The 17,208-nt window shown below is 40.9% G+C and overlaps 1 protein-coding gene across 3 annotated transcripts in view; it reads left to right on the top strand.

Annotated features, from left to right (window-relative positions):
• The window catches only part of abch1 (ATP-binding cassette, sub-family H, member 1), a 28,049-nt gene extending 12,392 nt beyond the window's left edge, over positions 1-15,657 (top strand). For all 3 annotated transcript variants that reach the window (XM_054799560.1, XM_054799562.1, XM_054799561.1), the window contains 14 exons: positions 3,341-3,415; positions 3,532-3,712; positions 3,780-3,876; positions 3,966-4,134; positions 4,601-4,701; positions 6,758-6,828; positions 6,920-6,969; positions 9,490-9,546; positions 9,632-9,702; positions 9,785-9,873; positions 11,189-11,292; positions 13,137-13,296; positions 13,412-13,516; positions 14,883-15,657. In XM_054799560.1, coding sequence (XP_054655535.1) covers positions 3,341-3,415; positions 3,532-3,712; positions 3,780-3,876; positions 3,966-4,134; positions 4,601-4,701; positions 6,758-6,828; positions 6,920-6,969; positions 9,490-9,546; positions 9,632-9,702; positions 9,785-9,873; positions 11,189-11,292; positions 13,137-13,296; positions 13,412-13,516; positions 14,883-14,989 — 1,437 coding nt within the window. In that variant the 3' untranslated portion in view covers positions 14,990-15,657. The remainder of the gene's footprint in view (positions 1-3,340; positions 3,416-3,531; positions 3,713-3,779; positions 3,877-3,965; positions 4,135-4,600; positions 4,702-6,757; positions 6,829-6,919; positions 6,970-9,489; positions 9,547-9,631; positions 9,703-9,784; positions 9,874-11,188; positions 11,293-13,136; positions 13,297-13,411; positions 13,517-14,882) is intronic.
• Positions 15,658-17,208: the final 1,551 nt, after the last annotated feature.

Genomic DNA, 17,208 nt, shown 5'->3' with positions numbered 1-17,208 from the left:
GCATCCTGAAGGTTTCATGTATAAAGCTCTATGATTTCCGCGGAATTGGTAAAAAAAACAGAATCTACTGGTAAGCATTGAATGACTTGCTGGTATTGGGAGGAGAAGGAACGTTTGTTTGGGGAAGCATTTCCCCGGCGGACCACTCAAGCGCGGCAGATTCTCCTCACAAACACTAACCCGGCCCCTCGGGCACCTAAGACACAAACGAAAGTTGGTGGAAAAACTCAAATCTTACAGAGCGTGACTGGAAGCTAGTGGGGTTAGCTTAGTTTAGCAGAGCATGCTAGTGTGGCTGTGTGTGTGTGTGTGCAACTCGGGCTGTATGAGTGTTTTTACACCGTGTTGTGTTTTACGGCTTGTTAATGTAGGCGAGCGTTTTAGGATGCCCACTGATGTCATGCAAGTTCTGCGTGAAATAAGGATTAGAGGTATGGCTGCAAGAGGCACCCAGCTCGTTTCACTAAACAAGTCAAGGAGGCATTCTCAACACACTTCCGGTTTTGAAAATAAGAGCCCTGTGCTCAACATCCTGTCTAATTGTGCAAACAAAATATCCATCCATCCATCCATTTTCCTCCACTTGTCCAGGTCCAGGTCACGGGGGCAGTGGTCTCTCAGTAGGGAAGCCCAGACTTCCCGGTCCTCGGCCACCACCTCCATCTCCACCGGGAGGACACCAAGGCACTCCCAGGCCAGCTGTGAGACATAATCCCTCCAGTGTGTCCTAGGTCTGCCCCGGGGCCTTCTCTCAAACAAAATAAGGGTGTAAAAAACAAACAAACAAACTTACATTAATAAAGCGTTTGGAATTGCATCAGCAACTACGTCTTCTTAACCACAAGCACAGGCATTGTTGAGGATTTTGTGTGGAGAGGCTGACATCCTCTTAAAAAAATTAACAAGGCAACAACTGTTGAAGTGTGTCTGAAATACCTGGCAAAATTGTCCAATGATGCATTGCATCAATAAATGTAAGGGTTTTACATGTAATTAATGGACATTTTATTCACTAACCCAAAAAGCACACACTCTTATGGTAGTAAAATAAGTGTAAAAGTAAAAAAAAAAAATTATTCAAAAAAAAATTAAGAAGGAAAAAACTGAATTTGGAAAAAAAAAAAAAAAAAAATCATAGGGCCCTACATGTGTCCACTTGAGTGGTTCTTAGCAGAAGAAAAAGCTAAACAGCTCAGCATGTACTTAAACAAAAGGTCATAGAAGCTCACATGTCACATTTGACAAAGAAATACTTGGCTCGGCATGACTCGTTAATGAGTTCAATGTTGGTTCAGCATTAATCATCTTTGTTTGAATTCTCCAAAGGTTGAATGATTTGCCGTCGTACATTTGTTCTGTAGATTAGTACACCAAAGCCTCAGTTTATTCAAGCTTTAAAAGTCCTTCCTCAAGGGAACATTGTAGTTTTGTACGGAAATTCATAGCAGGGTGAGTGAGTCCATGTTGGTTCAGAGGGTTCAAGTTAGTTCGCGGCAGAATGTGTATGCAGTGGGAACTGGAAGATGTGCAATTAAGTCCTGTCCATGCTAAGATAGTTTGGCCTTGGTGGAGGTCTGCAACCTATGCTATTGTGAGCGTGTGCAATCAGTTGAATAACAAATATGGTTAAAAGTTGACCTGAGAAAACCTGTTGTCCGATGATGTTTTCGAGATGTTTGTGCAGACAAGGGGTGCAACTTCGGGGGCCATTTTGCGCCCACAGCTCGTATTGTTATTGACCCTGGGCTATTTCTAAAATAAGGAAATTCCTTATTAATGAGATATATTATTAGATGTGCCCTGCCATTGGCTGGTGACCAGTCCAGGGTGTACCCTGCCTCTCGCCTGAGCTGGGATAGGCTCCAGCATACTCCCGCGACCCTAATGAGGATAAGCGGCATAGAAAGTGGATGGATTATTAGATGGTACACTCATTTTATCTGTCACCCATAACACAAAAGACCAAAGTGTCGTTTGTCTATGATAAACATCGAATCAGCATTAGAGCCCAACTGAGCTTGTGTTTTGTTATTATATAACACTATAATGATACTTAATACTTCCATGCAAACTCAATGTTAAAACATGACAGACATTATGAATCATGTAAATTAGGGCTGAGGGCCATTTCCAACCTGCAGCTTGTTTTTTATTAGACCTCTGCGTATTAAAAAAGTCAAAAGACTTGATTATTAATCATACATATTATTACATATTACTCTAATTTGCTTTGCCACCGAAAACATGGATTTTTTGGTCAGGTTAGTTTATATTGGCCAACATTGGATTGGCTTCCGCATCTTCAATGTACAACATGCATCAAAGTGGCCCCCTTCATCCTGTCATTTTTCTATACGCGACCCTTGTTGATGTACACAGAACAAGGTAGATAAATTGAGTGTTAACCTCAACTCCTACAATTTGCTTCTGTATGTTTTGCACCTTGTATTTTCAGTAGCTGTCACACATCTGGCTAGTATTGTCTGTTGTCGTATTCACGCCAGACATTCCTGCTTATTTTCCCTGCAGAAAAAAACAGGTTTAAGGTGGATCTGGCCCTTTTTGCTAACAAAAGAATACTTAAAACATGTCCACTCAAACCAGTCGGGCCACTCTGGTTGCTGATTCATTTGGTGTTTGTGTCTTGACAGAAGCATGTCAGGTGACGTTTCTGTGCCAAGAGGCACGAGGTTGTAGATGGTGGTTGCCGAGCAGCAGGAAATGTTGTTAATGGCACATTTGACCCACTAATCTGCCTGACGGGACACATGCCCTAGGACACAATTGCACGGGGGCCAAAACTCAAAGCTGAAACTAAGCATCTTTCTTATTATTTATCCTGAAATTTTCCAAACTTGTGTATTTCTACTGCATATTGTGCATATTCAGAGTATTAAAAACCTTCTTAAAAGTGTCGCAGGCGGGTTTAGGGAGCCTGGACTGCAGCGTGCCGGGAAGGACAGCACAGGCTTCGGGGCTGATTTGCCCCGGGGCGGGGGTGACGCTAGGAGCAACAATGAAAGAAGGAGACTGAGAGAATTGTGGGACTGTTGGTTTCCGACACTTGAAGAGGATGATTTTAGTGGTTTTAGTTCCCAGGAGGAGGACGAGGACAGAGATGAATGACTTTTCTGGTAGGCTACTGTTTAACTAGCCATATTACATGTAATGAATTTATTTAATTAAAAGTTTAAAAATCTTTCTGTGTATTAAATATCGTGACATGGACACCTGCGGCTTACAGACAGGTGCCGCCTATAGTCCATAAATTACAGTATTTTGTTATTGTTTTATACATTGAAACATTTTTTTGAAATTTCTTTGGAACATTTGTCTTCAGGTGGGCCTGATGAGGAATGGCTGCTTGTTGGCTGAAGGTCCTCCAGAAGCAGTCATGAAGCAGCACAGCTCAGCGGTGAGTAGGGAGTGCTTGGATAGCCGGGCGGGGAGTCACAAGTGGGACAGCACATATGTGGTAAAAATATGTAAGACCCGTTCATATGTCCTGTCCCGGTCTTGTCCCCTGTGCAGACCCTGGAGCATGCCTTCCTACAGCTATGCGAGACCTCAGACCAGATGTGCCTGAAGCACAGCTCCGGCTCACAAGATGGCGTGTTGGGGAACAGCCAATCATTCGATAGCGGGCGTGACGAGAGCCGACCCATTCTTGCGGTGGGACCGCAGCGGACTGTAGAGGACCTCAAGCGCACAGGTGTTTTTTCATCAAAGTTAGTCAATCTGAAGGAAAGAGTCTTGAGTGCGGATGTGTGACTCCATAGTGAACTGGAAGGTGCGAGCCAGACACATGATGCCCAAGTGGAGGAACATCGCCGCCCTCACCATCAAAACCTTAGTGCGGATGAAGAGGCTGCCGGGGTATGTTCACTAAATCCACAGGAAATGAGGACGTTTGTCAACATGCCGACTGCTGCCTTTCTTACTCATTTCGTCCTCTGCCCCCACAGCGCCTTATGTTTCCAGTTCTTGCTGCCCGTCATCCAGATCACTCTCATCTGTTTGTGCGTGGGAGGAGACCCAAAGGGGATCCAGGTAGCCGTGGTGAACAACGAGACCTCCGCCAACGGTTACAGCCAATCACTGCTCTCCTTTTTGGATAACACCAGCGTGCAGCAGGTCTCTATTTTGTAAGATGCATTCTGACACTGGAAGTTATAATCATTTGAGTCACTTAGCATCACTGGAAGGTTCCAGCCCACAGAATGACAATGGTACTGCTTTTGTCATCATGAACAAGGAAGTAGTCTGCTGACAAATTACACATTTGCTGCTTTACTTGTTCCACTTTTGTTAATAGCACTTTTGACATTGTAGCTACGTATATATGGACATAAAACAACAAATCTAATGGCACAGTAGATCAGATGCTTCTCACTCGTGGTCTCGTGTGATTAAAAAGGAAGTTTATTTCTAGGTCACCTGTATGGTTTCACCTGAAACATGTCTCCATCAGCTAATGAGCGTTATGTATTTACACAACAATAAGAAAGCAGTCAAGCTACTTTACATTCTCTCATTAAGAAACGCATACGTCCCAAATGATGGTAATTATCTTGAAGGTGCTGCTGTCTGATCTTCACAGGTGAACTTATCTCATGATGAGGCTTTTCGAGGGATCTACAACGGAGAGTTCTGGGGCATCATTGCCTTTGGCAAGAACTTCACCAGCTACCTGACACAGAGGTAAACAGATCATGAAATGTGTCATTCTCTAATCACATTGTTGCAGTCATTTGTCCACTTCATGTTACTGTAATCATAAAATGACCCAGTGCAATGTCAATCTTTACACTGGGGCAACTACTGTACCTTGGATATTGCTCGTGGTGCCGAAAATGTAATCACACACCTAATAAATATCCTATATATCCTATATATCTCCACATTTACACACATTTCATTGCGTTTTGGATGCAAAGGAAGATTTTTTTTGTTATTATTATAGGTTATTATATTACGTATTTATTTACTCCAGTATTTACTTATTTATTAAGTCAGTTAAGCGGCATAGAAGATGGATGGATGGATGGATGGATAGGTGATTTAGATTTTTGTAACACATATTTTCTTTTCCTTTATCGCTACACAAGCTATACCAACATTTTTTTCCTACTCCCACTTGATTATTTTGTATTTATTTGAAATTTGTTCCACTGTCGTTTCCTTTTTTTTCATCTCCCTATTAGTAAACGGTGACAGCTAAGCACAGGAAGCAAACAAACTTTTTGTAATGACAAAATATATAAACAAGTGTGAACATGTTAATTACAGGTGTGAATGAATTTTCAGTAATAGAAGGGGCAGGATTAAATAAGATCTGCTTTTTCCTACTTCTTTTCGGTCATGTTGAATGGTGTAAGTGTAACTGTGATGCTCCTTCATGTGACTTGAAGCAAACCATGCCATACAATATGACGAACGCCAGTAAAAGCTCCATATTAAACAAAAATGTGGACAAACGCTATCATTGTAGACGAGACACCCGGTACAGTATTACTTGTTTTTTGTTTGTCTCTGCACGCACATTTAAATGTTATTTTGTTAAAGAGTCTTCCTGTGGCTCTGGTAAAACCCTGAGGGGTGTATTTTTTATGACCCCCGAGTTCACAAAACACCTGAAGCCGTGTGAGTTTGCGACCTGACATCGTCTCAACACCGTTGCCATGCGTCTCGCTAACAAAGTGTTCCATTTCACAGCTAAGCTCCAGTTGTCACCTTATTTGCTTACTCAACATTTGTTATTGCTGCGTTGCTCGTGTGCCTGCGGCGTACGAGGCCACACTCCTTTGTGCGTCACAAGAAAGCCACAGCAAGCAGGCCGCCACCGTCGACATGCCAAAGCGGTGCTCCGACTGCATTCCGGTGCTGAAGAGCAGAGGACGCTTGGCAACAATGTCGCACATGCTGCACACGTGGATGGCTGGTGCAGGTGGAGGGCCATGTAAACATTTTGGTCCTTCCTCATTCAGCAGTAACAATTAATTGTTTTACAGTAACAGAAGCTTTTAAATATATTACGGTGACCGAAATATCCAAATGCACCAGAGACATGATCCCAAACCAAAAACACACACCATGAAACACATGCAAAAGAAATGTGCTGCAGATTAAGAATGCTGCTAACGGAAGTTAGCCAGGCTATCAGGGGCGCCAGACCTGAGGGATGTCTTTAAAAACATGAGAGGAATACCCATAAGAAAATGGAAAGAATGAACAGTATAATTTTTTTTGTCTTTTTTAAACACTTGGCTGTAAAAAATTGGTTGCCATGTAATCCTGTAAAATAAGCCTTTGAAGGTAAGTATCCCTCAGGTCTAAAGTTTCAAATGTGTTCTAACGAACATGCTTTTATAGACGTGCTCGTCAAAGCGGCGCTTTTTTCCTCTGTGCATCTCCAATAGCGGTGCAACGGTAACAGTGTTGTTGGCTTTCCTCCGCTTCCTCTGTGCGCGTTCGACTTGAGTTTCCCCCCCACACACCTGCAACGGAGCGTCATGTGAGCACGAGTCAGCGTTCTTTAATGACACCCTTCATGTGTGAATCACAGTTCTTGTTAGTGTTGCTGTCTGCCGAGGCGGACGCTCTCGTCCTTCCCGTCTCCTGAATGCATCATGTGAACTGCCTTTTGGCTGCCCCGTCATCAAGTTGTGTGATGGAATCACGTCCGTTTGTTTTGTAACAAATTAGGCCTGACTGGTCCTCCTGTGTTTTTAATGGCTCACTTTTTATCGTCTTCCAGGATGCTCCAGAAGCAGGTGTCCAAGGATGTGGTGGATGGAGGATCAGTGCACATCTGGCTGGACCAGACGAGTAAGACACACATGTTGTTTTATACTTCACTTTACCTGCAGTGACACTTGTTGGCAGGTTAAAAAGTCGATCTTGCCTCTCGTTTTCCCAGACAGACAAATCGCCGTGATGCTGCAGCAGAAACTGCACAAGGCTTTTCAGGTGTGTAAACTTGAATGGAAAGACTGCTGTTAATGCTGTTAACCACATAGTACAATAATTATGGCAGTAATGTCACAATGCAGCAATTATTTATTTTATCTTTATTGCTATACTGCAGAGGTGTCCAAAGTGCGGCCTGGGGGCCATTTTCCACTTGTCACTCGTTTTGTTCAGCCCTTTGCATATTGTAAACAGAAAATTAATGATTAATGAAGTATATTATTATATATTTGACTAATGAAATGGACTAATTTGCTAATTTTACACAAATTTTTGTCAGCATATACAGTAATCCCTCGTTTATCATGGTTAATTGGTTCCAGACCAGACCATGATAAGTGAATTTCTGCAAAGTAGGATTCCTTATTTAAAATGAATATTTTTCTAGTTAGAGCATAGAAAACCTGTTTACAACCTTCTAAATGCGTTTTTTAACGTTATTAGAGCCCTCTAGACATGATTATAACACCCCTATAGTCACCTTTACACTTGTATTACCTCATATAGGAGACATACAAACAGAAAATAGGACATATTAAACATAAATAAGGCATGACAGACCTACACGTTAGCGTTGCTTGTTTTTTCTGGACAGCGTACTTCCTGCGGTGACTGTTGTCATATCGAAGCAACATTACTGACACCTAGTGACCAATGTAGAATACTACATCACGTCTTGAATGCCTCTTCTGAATGCCTTATATTTGTATTTTCATCAATTTAGCTATGTTTATGCTTGAAACTCTTTAATTTAGGACAGCTATACATAACATTTGCTTAAATATGCATATTTTTTGACGAATAACAGGCAGTAGTCAACCACGAAACGGCAATAATTTATTACAGACATTTCACAATAAAGCAATAAAATACAAAAAATATACAGTAAAGCAATAAAGACTGAAAATGAATCAGTGAGTTAAAAAGTAAATATATACAGCATATGAATTGGGATACACTGTTGCCAAGCTTGGTCAGATGGAGTTAGAAAGGGCAGAAAGAGAGCAAGGACAGGGAAGTGCTGAAGCTAGACCCACAGCTGTAGATGTGAGTAGACCATCCCTATATTCACTTTTTTCCATGTTATTTTGACTGATTTCCAAATGACACTGGACCTCTATGTCAGTTTTTCTTTAGAAAGTCACATACAGCTAAAAATATATATCGTGACTGGAAGCGTGACTGGAGACGATCCGCACTTCCACGTAGCTGACTATAATAGTAACAGTCATCATATTATGTTATGTTATGTTATGTAGCGGCTTCACTGGTAATGTGACATTTGGTGATGGGTGTACACAACGTTGCTAACTGTTCTGAGTGTAACACCGTTGCTAATAGGCGGCATCTAATTACGGTAGCTAGTATAGCTAGTTCTTACCGAGGGTGCTGGAACAGCAGACCTCTTGAAAACATGTTTCCTCTGTCTTGGCCGTGTCGAAACGTAATCCTTCTGGCTGAAGTGTGCAACTGCACTGTTTCATCCTGGCAACTTTGGTTCCCACTTTCTAGGAAATATGGCAAGAAAGCAAAGTTGTCTATTAGCAATGTCTGTGACAAGGAAAACGATGAACTACTGAGGGTGATTCAGACACAGCCCAGATAATTACGTCCACATAATTTTTTTATTTTTTTTGTGACAATACCACTCCAGCTTAGCTCTCAGTTTAAGTCGCGTCGCAGCGGTCGTCATCCACGCAAGTAAACAGTGGAACACATACGCAGGCGGCAGCGCGCAGTGATACGAACGGAGAGAAAATAACACCGATCGATTGTGCGGTCTGACTTTTTTGGGGAAAACTGTTTTGTGATGCAAATGTATTACTCTTTTGAACGCATATTGTTTTGAGAGGCAAATCACTCTTCTAAAATGACCCCAGCAACTAGCCGGAACTACTTTCCTCGACACCGAAAAACGACCTGACCTCGGCTCACGGGATGAAGTCGCTGTTGATGCACTACACCGCCGATGGGGTTGCCATACAAAAAAAAATGAGCTATTGCTTTCAAGAGGCGGGTTTTGGCATGAGTCCTGAAGGCGGATAAGTCAGTACAGAGAGGGCGTGTGCGGGGAGGGAGTTCCAGATGGAGGGGCAGTGCAAAGCTAAAGGCTCTGTATGCAGCCCTCAGTGGAAAATGTTGGGACATTTCCGGAAATGTTCTGAAAAGCATCCATGAAGAAGTGAAAACGCTTGTCTTGCACATGAAGCATACAGCAGAAAACATTCATGAGAAATGGAATAATGGCTCACATATACGTTAGATAAAAAGTTGGTATGTCCAGCTAAGTCATGGATGGATTTTTCAAAAACCCCAACGCACACGACAGTAAAGAGACAGATTTAGTTAATTTAACAGTATGTTTGTTATTGTAGCTTTAGTTTGTAGTCATATAATGCAACCTACTGAGAGGTGTTTCTAGTTTTGGTGAGTTTTGCTTTATTTAGCTGCAAGACAAAATCTTGGATTTGGTTGTGCTGTGACTGGTGAGTGTAACTGACTCTTGTGTTTCCTGTGCAGGCTTTTGTTGAGGACAAGTTGGGGAGCATGTCCTACCTGGTTGCCCTGCCTATACAGGTAAAGAAGCCCTCACAGTGTTCATGCTATATAAAACTATTATCAAGCATTTTACAGTATGTCCCCCCTCTTCACTGTTGTGCAGTTTGAAGAGCCCATTTATGGCAGCCAGAACACCGACTTCACTACATTTGTGACACCGGGGGCTGTGCTTAGGTCAGTTTGACGATGTCAATACTTCAGCATACGTGGCCAAAATGGCGCCATTTTTCATTTTCTTCTTTTGGTTGTCCTCCAGCCTCACTTTCTACTTGGCTGTGGGACTGACGGCCCTCTCCTTTGTGCTGGAAAGGAAAGAGGGGCTTCTGAACAGATGCTGGGTCGCAGGTGAGAGGCGTAATTCTGTTGACAATTTTTTTGTTTGTTTTTTTGTTTTTTTTCACAGTTGAATGACACATCCTGTTAGTAGATAATATTTGAAGGAACATTGTGCTTAACGTGTAGTTACTGTATGTGCTGCCCCCAGGGGGACGCCAATGTAAGAGGGGGTACGTGAATAAAAATGAAAAACAATTAGCGCCTAACACTCTCAATTACGAATGCGCCTGAACGCCTCACGGGGCAATGGAGAACGGGGCAGGAAGGAGACAGCACACAATGCCGTTCATTGCTCTGTGTACATCATATGAACAAAAACTAAGTTTGATGATAATTTTGCGCATTAATAGTATTTAATCTCAAAGATTTTATTTATATTAGTCCAATCCCTGCACGGTGTAGAGGTGAAAACCCGTCACTGTGAGTGGGGCTTTATCCTTGGTTTATGTATTTTTGTACTTCAGATACTGCTTTATCGTGCTTTTTAAACTTTCCCCTTCAATTTGGTCATAAATTATTATGCAGATTTAAACCACAGCTATCCTAAGTGGACAAAAAAAGTGATGCTCAAATTCAAGCCATTCAAACGGAAGAATGGCAACATGCCAAGATATGTTGGATGATTACTTGTCTATTTATCAGTGCTCATGTGAAACTTTATCAAAATGTAACCATGCAAAATACACAATTTTGACTAGAAATTACTATCAAAATAATACCAATTAATTGTGTTCAATATTTCAAGTTAATATAAAGTTGTGTTTTTTTAAGTGTGCAGGAGTAGGGGGTACTTGTACATGGCGCCAGGTCGAATGTCAGAAAGGGTACGCCATGTAAAAAGTTTGGGAACCATTGATGTAGTTGATGTCACTTAGATGTAATTTGAGATGGTGCCACTAGAGGGAGACACTCGATCACTGTGTAGGGTGTTCCTAACTATAATGTACATAGATGCACAAAAAGGTTTCATTTAAAAATTCATTTAATTACATTGTTTTAAATAATAAAATACATTTATTGTAAAACTACAAATATTTAATAGAAAGTATATACTATAAATAAAAAGGAAAATATTTATTAATTGAAACTTTTGAAATATTTTTTATATATAGTAATTGTATATTATATGCATTTTTACCTGTGTCCAGGCTTTGCCTGTACACCCTGTGTCAAGTGTCAAGACTGCATTTATTTAAGAATTAATTTCCTCAGATTATGTGAAAAGCACTGAAATAACACAATAGAATTTTGCTTTACTTGGTATTAAAAAAAACTTTCTTTATTTTTATTCTAATGCTTTGTGTTGCATGTGTGCCTACACCAGGTGTGAGCTCCTTGGAGACAATGCTGGCTCACCTCTTTTCTCAGCTGCTGGTCATCAGCGTCCAGATCATCCTAATGCTGCTCTTCGTCCTGCTTGTCTTCAAGGTTTGAGCCCCTCACACGCAAACACACGTTAAGATAGTATGCGCAGTTTGTTTGAGCGACCCGTTTGCAGAAATCACGTCCAATCTTTTTTTCCATTTTCCGCAGTATGATATTATTTTTAACGCATGTGTGAAGGCTCCAGGTTTGATGAGGTGTGCAGCTGACATGTCGAAGGTTAATGCTACAGGCTTATTAGCTGCTTCATTAGCATTTTTACTACATCGTCAAATATCTGATTGCATGCCAAGGCCCCGCTATGCCGTCACAATTTACTTTGACCTTGAAATGCACCCATATCATGAGTGAGTTTGCGTTAGGCAAAGGCATTGTAGTGTCCTGTAAGGAAAGGGTGTCAGCAGGGCCACCTTTCATGCTCCCAACACTAAACCAGCAGAAACCTGGCCTTACAGAAGGCACTCGGACAAAATCACGTTATATGTTGTGTGTGCGCATTAATTAAGGTGCTGTAGTCCAAAGCAGCTGCTCCATAAATCACATCCTGCGACGGCCGTCTCTCCCAGGCAGCACCGCGGCTTCGCCACAACAAAAGCGCCTGATTGCTGTGGCAACCGAGCAGTCGTGTGGCCCTCTCAGCGCCGCTCTATTTTTGCATGTTGTCATGGGAGACGGATGGTGTCTTTACACTGGGAGGACAAGCGCCCCAGCACGCACGCACCAGCACTCTGTACACACGTCTGCACATTTGGGTTCGCTGGGTTTCCAGTGCAATTCCGCTGGTCTCAAACTTTGCTCTTAGTTTATGCCGCAGCTTCTTTCAGTACCCCAACTTTGATTTTTTTTTAATTTCACAGAGCAGACGTGCATGCTTTTAGGTCAGAACCACTTGGGACATCCTAAATCTAGCAATGCCACAACACTGGTGATGGGGTGTCCCAGTTCGAAATGTGGTTCCTTACTAGGACAACAAAATGCATCCTGTATTGCCATCACAATTATATACTCCATTTAAACCTTTAAAGGGACAGTTTGGATTTTTTGACATGAAGTTGTATGACATCCCCATCAGCAGCGTAGTCCAGCAACAGTGATTTACCCCCCACTTGGTCTCCTAAGTCCAGTTCTGGTCAGATTTTGGTGATGATCGTAGTTCCACTCACTTGCTGGGGACATCTAAGTAAAGAGTTTGGCTTCTCAAAACAATGTGTTCATAAGATTAATACATTTGCAACACAGAAGTGACCTCACAAAAAAATGTGACCTCACAAAACACGTTATATTTGTCTCCCGCCGCATATTCAACCATTTTGTCTCAACAAAAGTCACTTAAAAAACATGACCGATAAGAATAAATGGACAAATAATGCTGGCAAAGCTGCACATTTCTACGCGTCACAAACATCCGCATAAGAATAAAGTGCAAAACATGAAACTGCGGACTAATACAATCAGCGGAATTATAAACGGAGCTCATTCAGCACGTTTCCGCCGGTCGCTTGCGTCAGTTGCTTGTGACACAAGTGATTTCTTCCTGAGATGTGTTAAAGGAAGACAGACACCTTTCTCCCCCCGCAAATAACCGGCGCCTCAGTCATTGCAAATTTCATATTTCCGAAGGCAAAAGTTCAATTCCAGACTGCGAATATGCTGAGCTAGCAATATGATCCGATATCTCATTTGTATGCCAACATTGTATAATGCTTTCGGACATCCATAGTTTGTTAGATATCAATAATATAGTTATCAACTAAATAGTGAATAAACCATATGGCATGTTGACAGCTTACAACAGTTATATTATATGGACGTCTGTGATTATTAAACAATAGACCAAGCTGAATAATACTGCAATGTGTATCCATTTGAAGTACTTTTGCACATTGCAGATACCCAATGAAGGCTCCTTGTTGCTGATGGTCACCCTGATCGTGCTGCAGGGCATCACCGGCATCTCCTTTGGCCTCGTCATCTCCGCCGCCATCGACAACGAGCAGAGCGCCAACCAGGCCGCGTTGGGGATCTTCTACCCCAACCTCATCATGAGCGGTAGGCGGTGTTGTCTTGTGGGAACACCTCCATGGTTAAATGTCGGGAGAGCGGGGCTTTATGCTTGATGAGGGAGCATGCAGTGTTACGCAACATGTCTGCTCATGTACTTCAGGCATCATCTGGCCTGTGGAGTGTATCCCCTATCCTCTACGCTACCTCAGCATGGCCCTTCCTCAGACGTACGCCTCAGAAGCCCTGAGATGTATCATGTATAGAGGTAGTACACACACACACACACACACACACATCATGTTGTAGCATGACACCGTGCGACTATAGTAGTAATGACAAGTTGTCTTGAACAATTACGTGACACTTGACAATTACAGGAAGTCACGTGAGCCCCTTCCAAAGTCAATATGGCTGATTAGGTCACAGCATCAACTATTTATTTACACCGCTGAATAATAAATACACAGTTAGCGGCCATTATTGGAAACAGCATCAGTTACATGTAGTATACAACAATAATACAGCTCGCTGTTGTTCCACGTTTATTTTTAAACACTTCTCAAACAACGACGCGATACTCCTTGATAAAATATAAAACAGGTTAAAAAAAAAAGTAAAAATGAATAAATGTTTTTTTAAATTAAACAAATTGAAATAAAATAGAAATGCCTATAAAAATAAATAAAAGCTTAAAGTTATACCTTCAAATTAAAAGATCCCCGGTTGAGTTAGTCAAGTAAATAGCCTTACTAAAAATACACCTTATTTCATAAAGTAAATAACCTTACTAAAAATATACCTTATTTCATAAAGTAAATGATTATTAACAGTAACTAGCTCTTAACATATTATAGGTGTGTATATATACTGTATATATATATATATATATTTGTTATTATACACAAACAATTAAAATAAAATAGATACAAATTAAAATAATAATATACTAAAATTACATCGCATTACGAAATGATGACAAAATAAAATAAATGTAACAAATACAAATTAAAATAATACTTTACAACTAAAAAAATACCTGCCTGCAGAGTAGTAATTAGTAACAGTAAATTTTTACCAACAGTCAATTTCCTTCCACTATGTTATTAAACAAAATCTTAATAAAAAAAACTAACTAATTCAAATAACACCTTAAAAAATAATTTATTGCATTAGTAAATTAGTATGAACAGTAAACAACCGCTTCCCTGATTATTAGACAAATTAAAATAAAATATAAAAGTATTTTAAAAAATAATTTGTATACACTGAAATAAAAAACTGATTGTGTTCGTAAATTATTATTCAAAGTAAATGACCTTTTAACCACATGATTTGAATTTACTATTACTAAACACTTTATACTGTATAAACTGTCTCATTATCTATCATTAGTCAACTCCTATTTTCTAGGAAAAGTCAAATAAAAGTTGATAGTAATACTGTACTTAAGATTTATTTAAGTAAAGACTTAAATAGCACATGTGTTTAGAAATGACTTTACATGAGCAGTTCCTATTTTAATCACCATTTGTCACCAAAACTATTTCTTTTTCTTGTTGAGTAACGTTGAGTCCTGATGAGAGACACAAATTCAAGAGTAAATAAAATGAGTGTGTGTGTGTGTCGCTCAGGTTGGGACCTGAGTCGCATGATGGTGTGGCGAGGCTTTGCCGTCACTCTGGGCTGGAACACGTTCTTCCTCATCCTGGCCACGGTCATCTTGAAGCTCAGGACGTGACCTCCTCGTCCTCTTTGTCATCACGGCGAGCTTCAGAATCATCAAACACTGATCTGGGGTGGGGTCAGGGTGAGGGGGCCCTGTCTGTGGACGTGAAGGGAGGGGGTCAGCAGCAAGTGGGTGATGTTGGAGCTCCTCCCTCAAAAGAAGCTGCAGCCTGCGTATGTGCGGCGTGTAGAACTACACTCTTGTGTTTCTTTGCTTCTACATGAATCTTGTTCTCCCCCCAGAAACATGGACCATCCTGTTAGCCCCCCACCACATGTGCGCAATATATTATTCCAAGGCGGTCCTAAGCGGTGTTGGAATATATACAGTACAGATAAGTTTTGTTATGCAGTATTTTAGATTTTCTATGGAGACATGTCCATGTGTAAGCAAGAAAATGTGAATGAAATTTCAGGTGCTGGATGACATATTTAGACGTTCAAGCTAAAGACCATTGAGTTCCTGTGTCACCTACTTTGAAGATGCTGGTCATGGGAATGATTTTTGTTACTTTACATGCAGTATTCTTGTCTCATTCCACTTTGCCGGACAGAGTGGACCACGTGGACCTGTCTGAGCACACGTGTTCTGTTTGCACACAGTCGACCGTTTGATTTCCTCACATGGATCTTTCACTAATAACATGAAATAAAAGCACAAAGCTGACACATTGGGTGTAGTGCCATCATTGGGGAGGTAAATGAGATGGGGATTTATCCTGTCTATGTGTTGTCTTTGCAGAGTTGATCATTAACGACTTAACTAATGGACACAACTTGGGGAGGGTTGGAGCAATGGGCCAGGCAAGAGTTTTTTACATTTTTGATGCAGATGTGCATAAAGGTGTATCTCCTGCAATTTTTTTCCATCACTTTTTTAAATTTGTCCTCATCTCTCATGAAATAATGATTTTCATTTTTTTGTTTTAAATCAGCGGGACCAATACAGAATTTGGGTGCATATCCGGACAGAATTTGTTTCTTCCCGGCATTCATTTGATGGTTATACATGTTCGTCAATATCAGTGAATAATGCAAATTACTTTAGATTTTCCTTCATTTGGCAGTGGATAATTCTTGAATCCTAATAGACAAAACCTTTTTTTTGGTCTGGATAGAAATGTAGCTCCTGTAATTGTTTTCACGTTTAAAATTATTTAATTCTCCTACTCCATTGACTAATGGAACGATTTTGGTGCACATGCAGGACTTGTAACTTTTTAAAAATCAGTGAATAGTGACCGAAACAGAATTGGGGAGCAGATCCGATAAAAAGTGTGGACAATAGCCATTTTTTTGTTATTTTTTTAAAATATATTTTTTATAAAATTTTCATGTATGAATCTTGAGGAAAAAAAATATTTTGGTGCAGATCTGGATACACATCTGCACACTGTTTATGCTACGGCCCCGCCTCCACCCACCGAGACAGACTATATGACTTTATGGCTCATGCCATTGTTCTATGGAACAAACGCACAGAGTGAACTCTATTCCTGTCTGGTTGGAGGCGGGAGACGAGGAAAACAGACGCGTTCATGTGGCAATTTATTGAAATCTCATGAGCTCTTGTGGCACTCTTAGTCAATAATGCAGAAATCTTGGACAGTTTTTGTGAGAAGGTGAAAGTATAATTTATTAACATTTTACTCATATTTTTAGTGAGTGGATGAACCTTGATGACAATTTTATTTTATTATTTTGGTGCAGATCTATAGCCAGGATTTTTTTTTACACTTTTCCCCCCATTTTCTGTAATTACTCATTGAGTAATGCTTGAATCTAACCCCCGTTTGGTTCAGATCCAGATAAAGGTGCAGATCCAGTCATTTTACCTTCATAAAATTGCAGGTTTGCATTTCCCTTAACCTAACCTCCATCAATCCATCTTTTATGCCGCTTATCGTCACTAGGGTTGCAGGTATGCTGGAGCCTATCCCAGTTGACTTCGGTCGAGAGGCGGGGTGCACCCTGGACTGGTCGCCGATTAACCTAACATGCATGTTTTTGGAATGTGGGAGGAACCAGAGTAGGCGGAGAACATGCAAACTCCACACAGAGATGCCCAAGAGAGATTCGAACCCTGGTCTTCCCGATCTGACTGTGTGGCCAACATGCTAACCACTCGGCCACCTTATGGCCCCTTAACCTAACCTATGTTAGGTTAATTGGTGACTCTAAATTGTCCATAGGTGTGAATGTGAGTGTGAATGGTTGTTTGTCTATATGTGC

This window comes from Dunckerocampus dactyliophorus, chromosome 14 (assembly GCF_027744805.1).
Source record: "Dunckerocampus dactyliophorus isolate RoL2022-P2 chromosome 14, RoL_Ddac_1.1, whole genome shotgun sequence".
Classification (NCBI taxonomy): Eukaryota; Metazoa; Chordata; class Actinopteri; order Syngnathiformes; family Syngnathidae; genus Dunckerocampus; species Dunckerocampus dactyliophorus.
The sequence above is the reverse complement of the archived record's forward strand: the minus strand, read 5'-3'. Positions and strand labels throughout refer to the sequence as shown.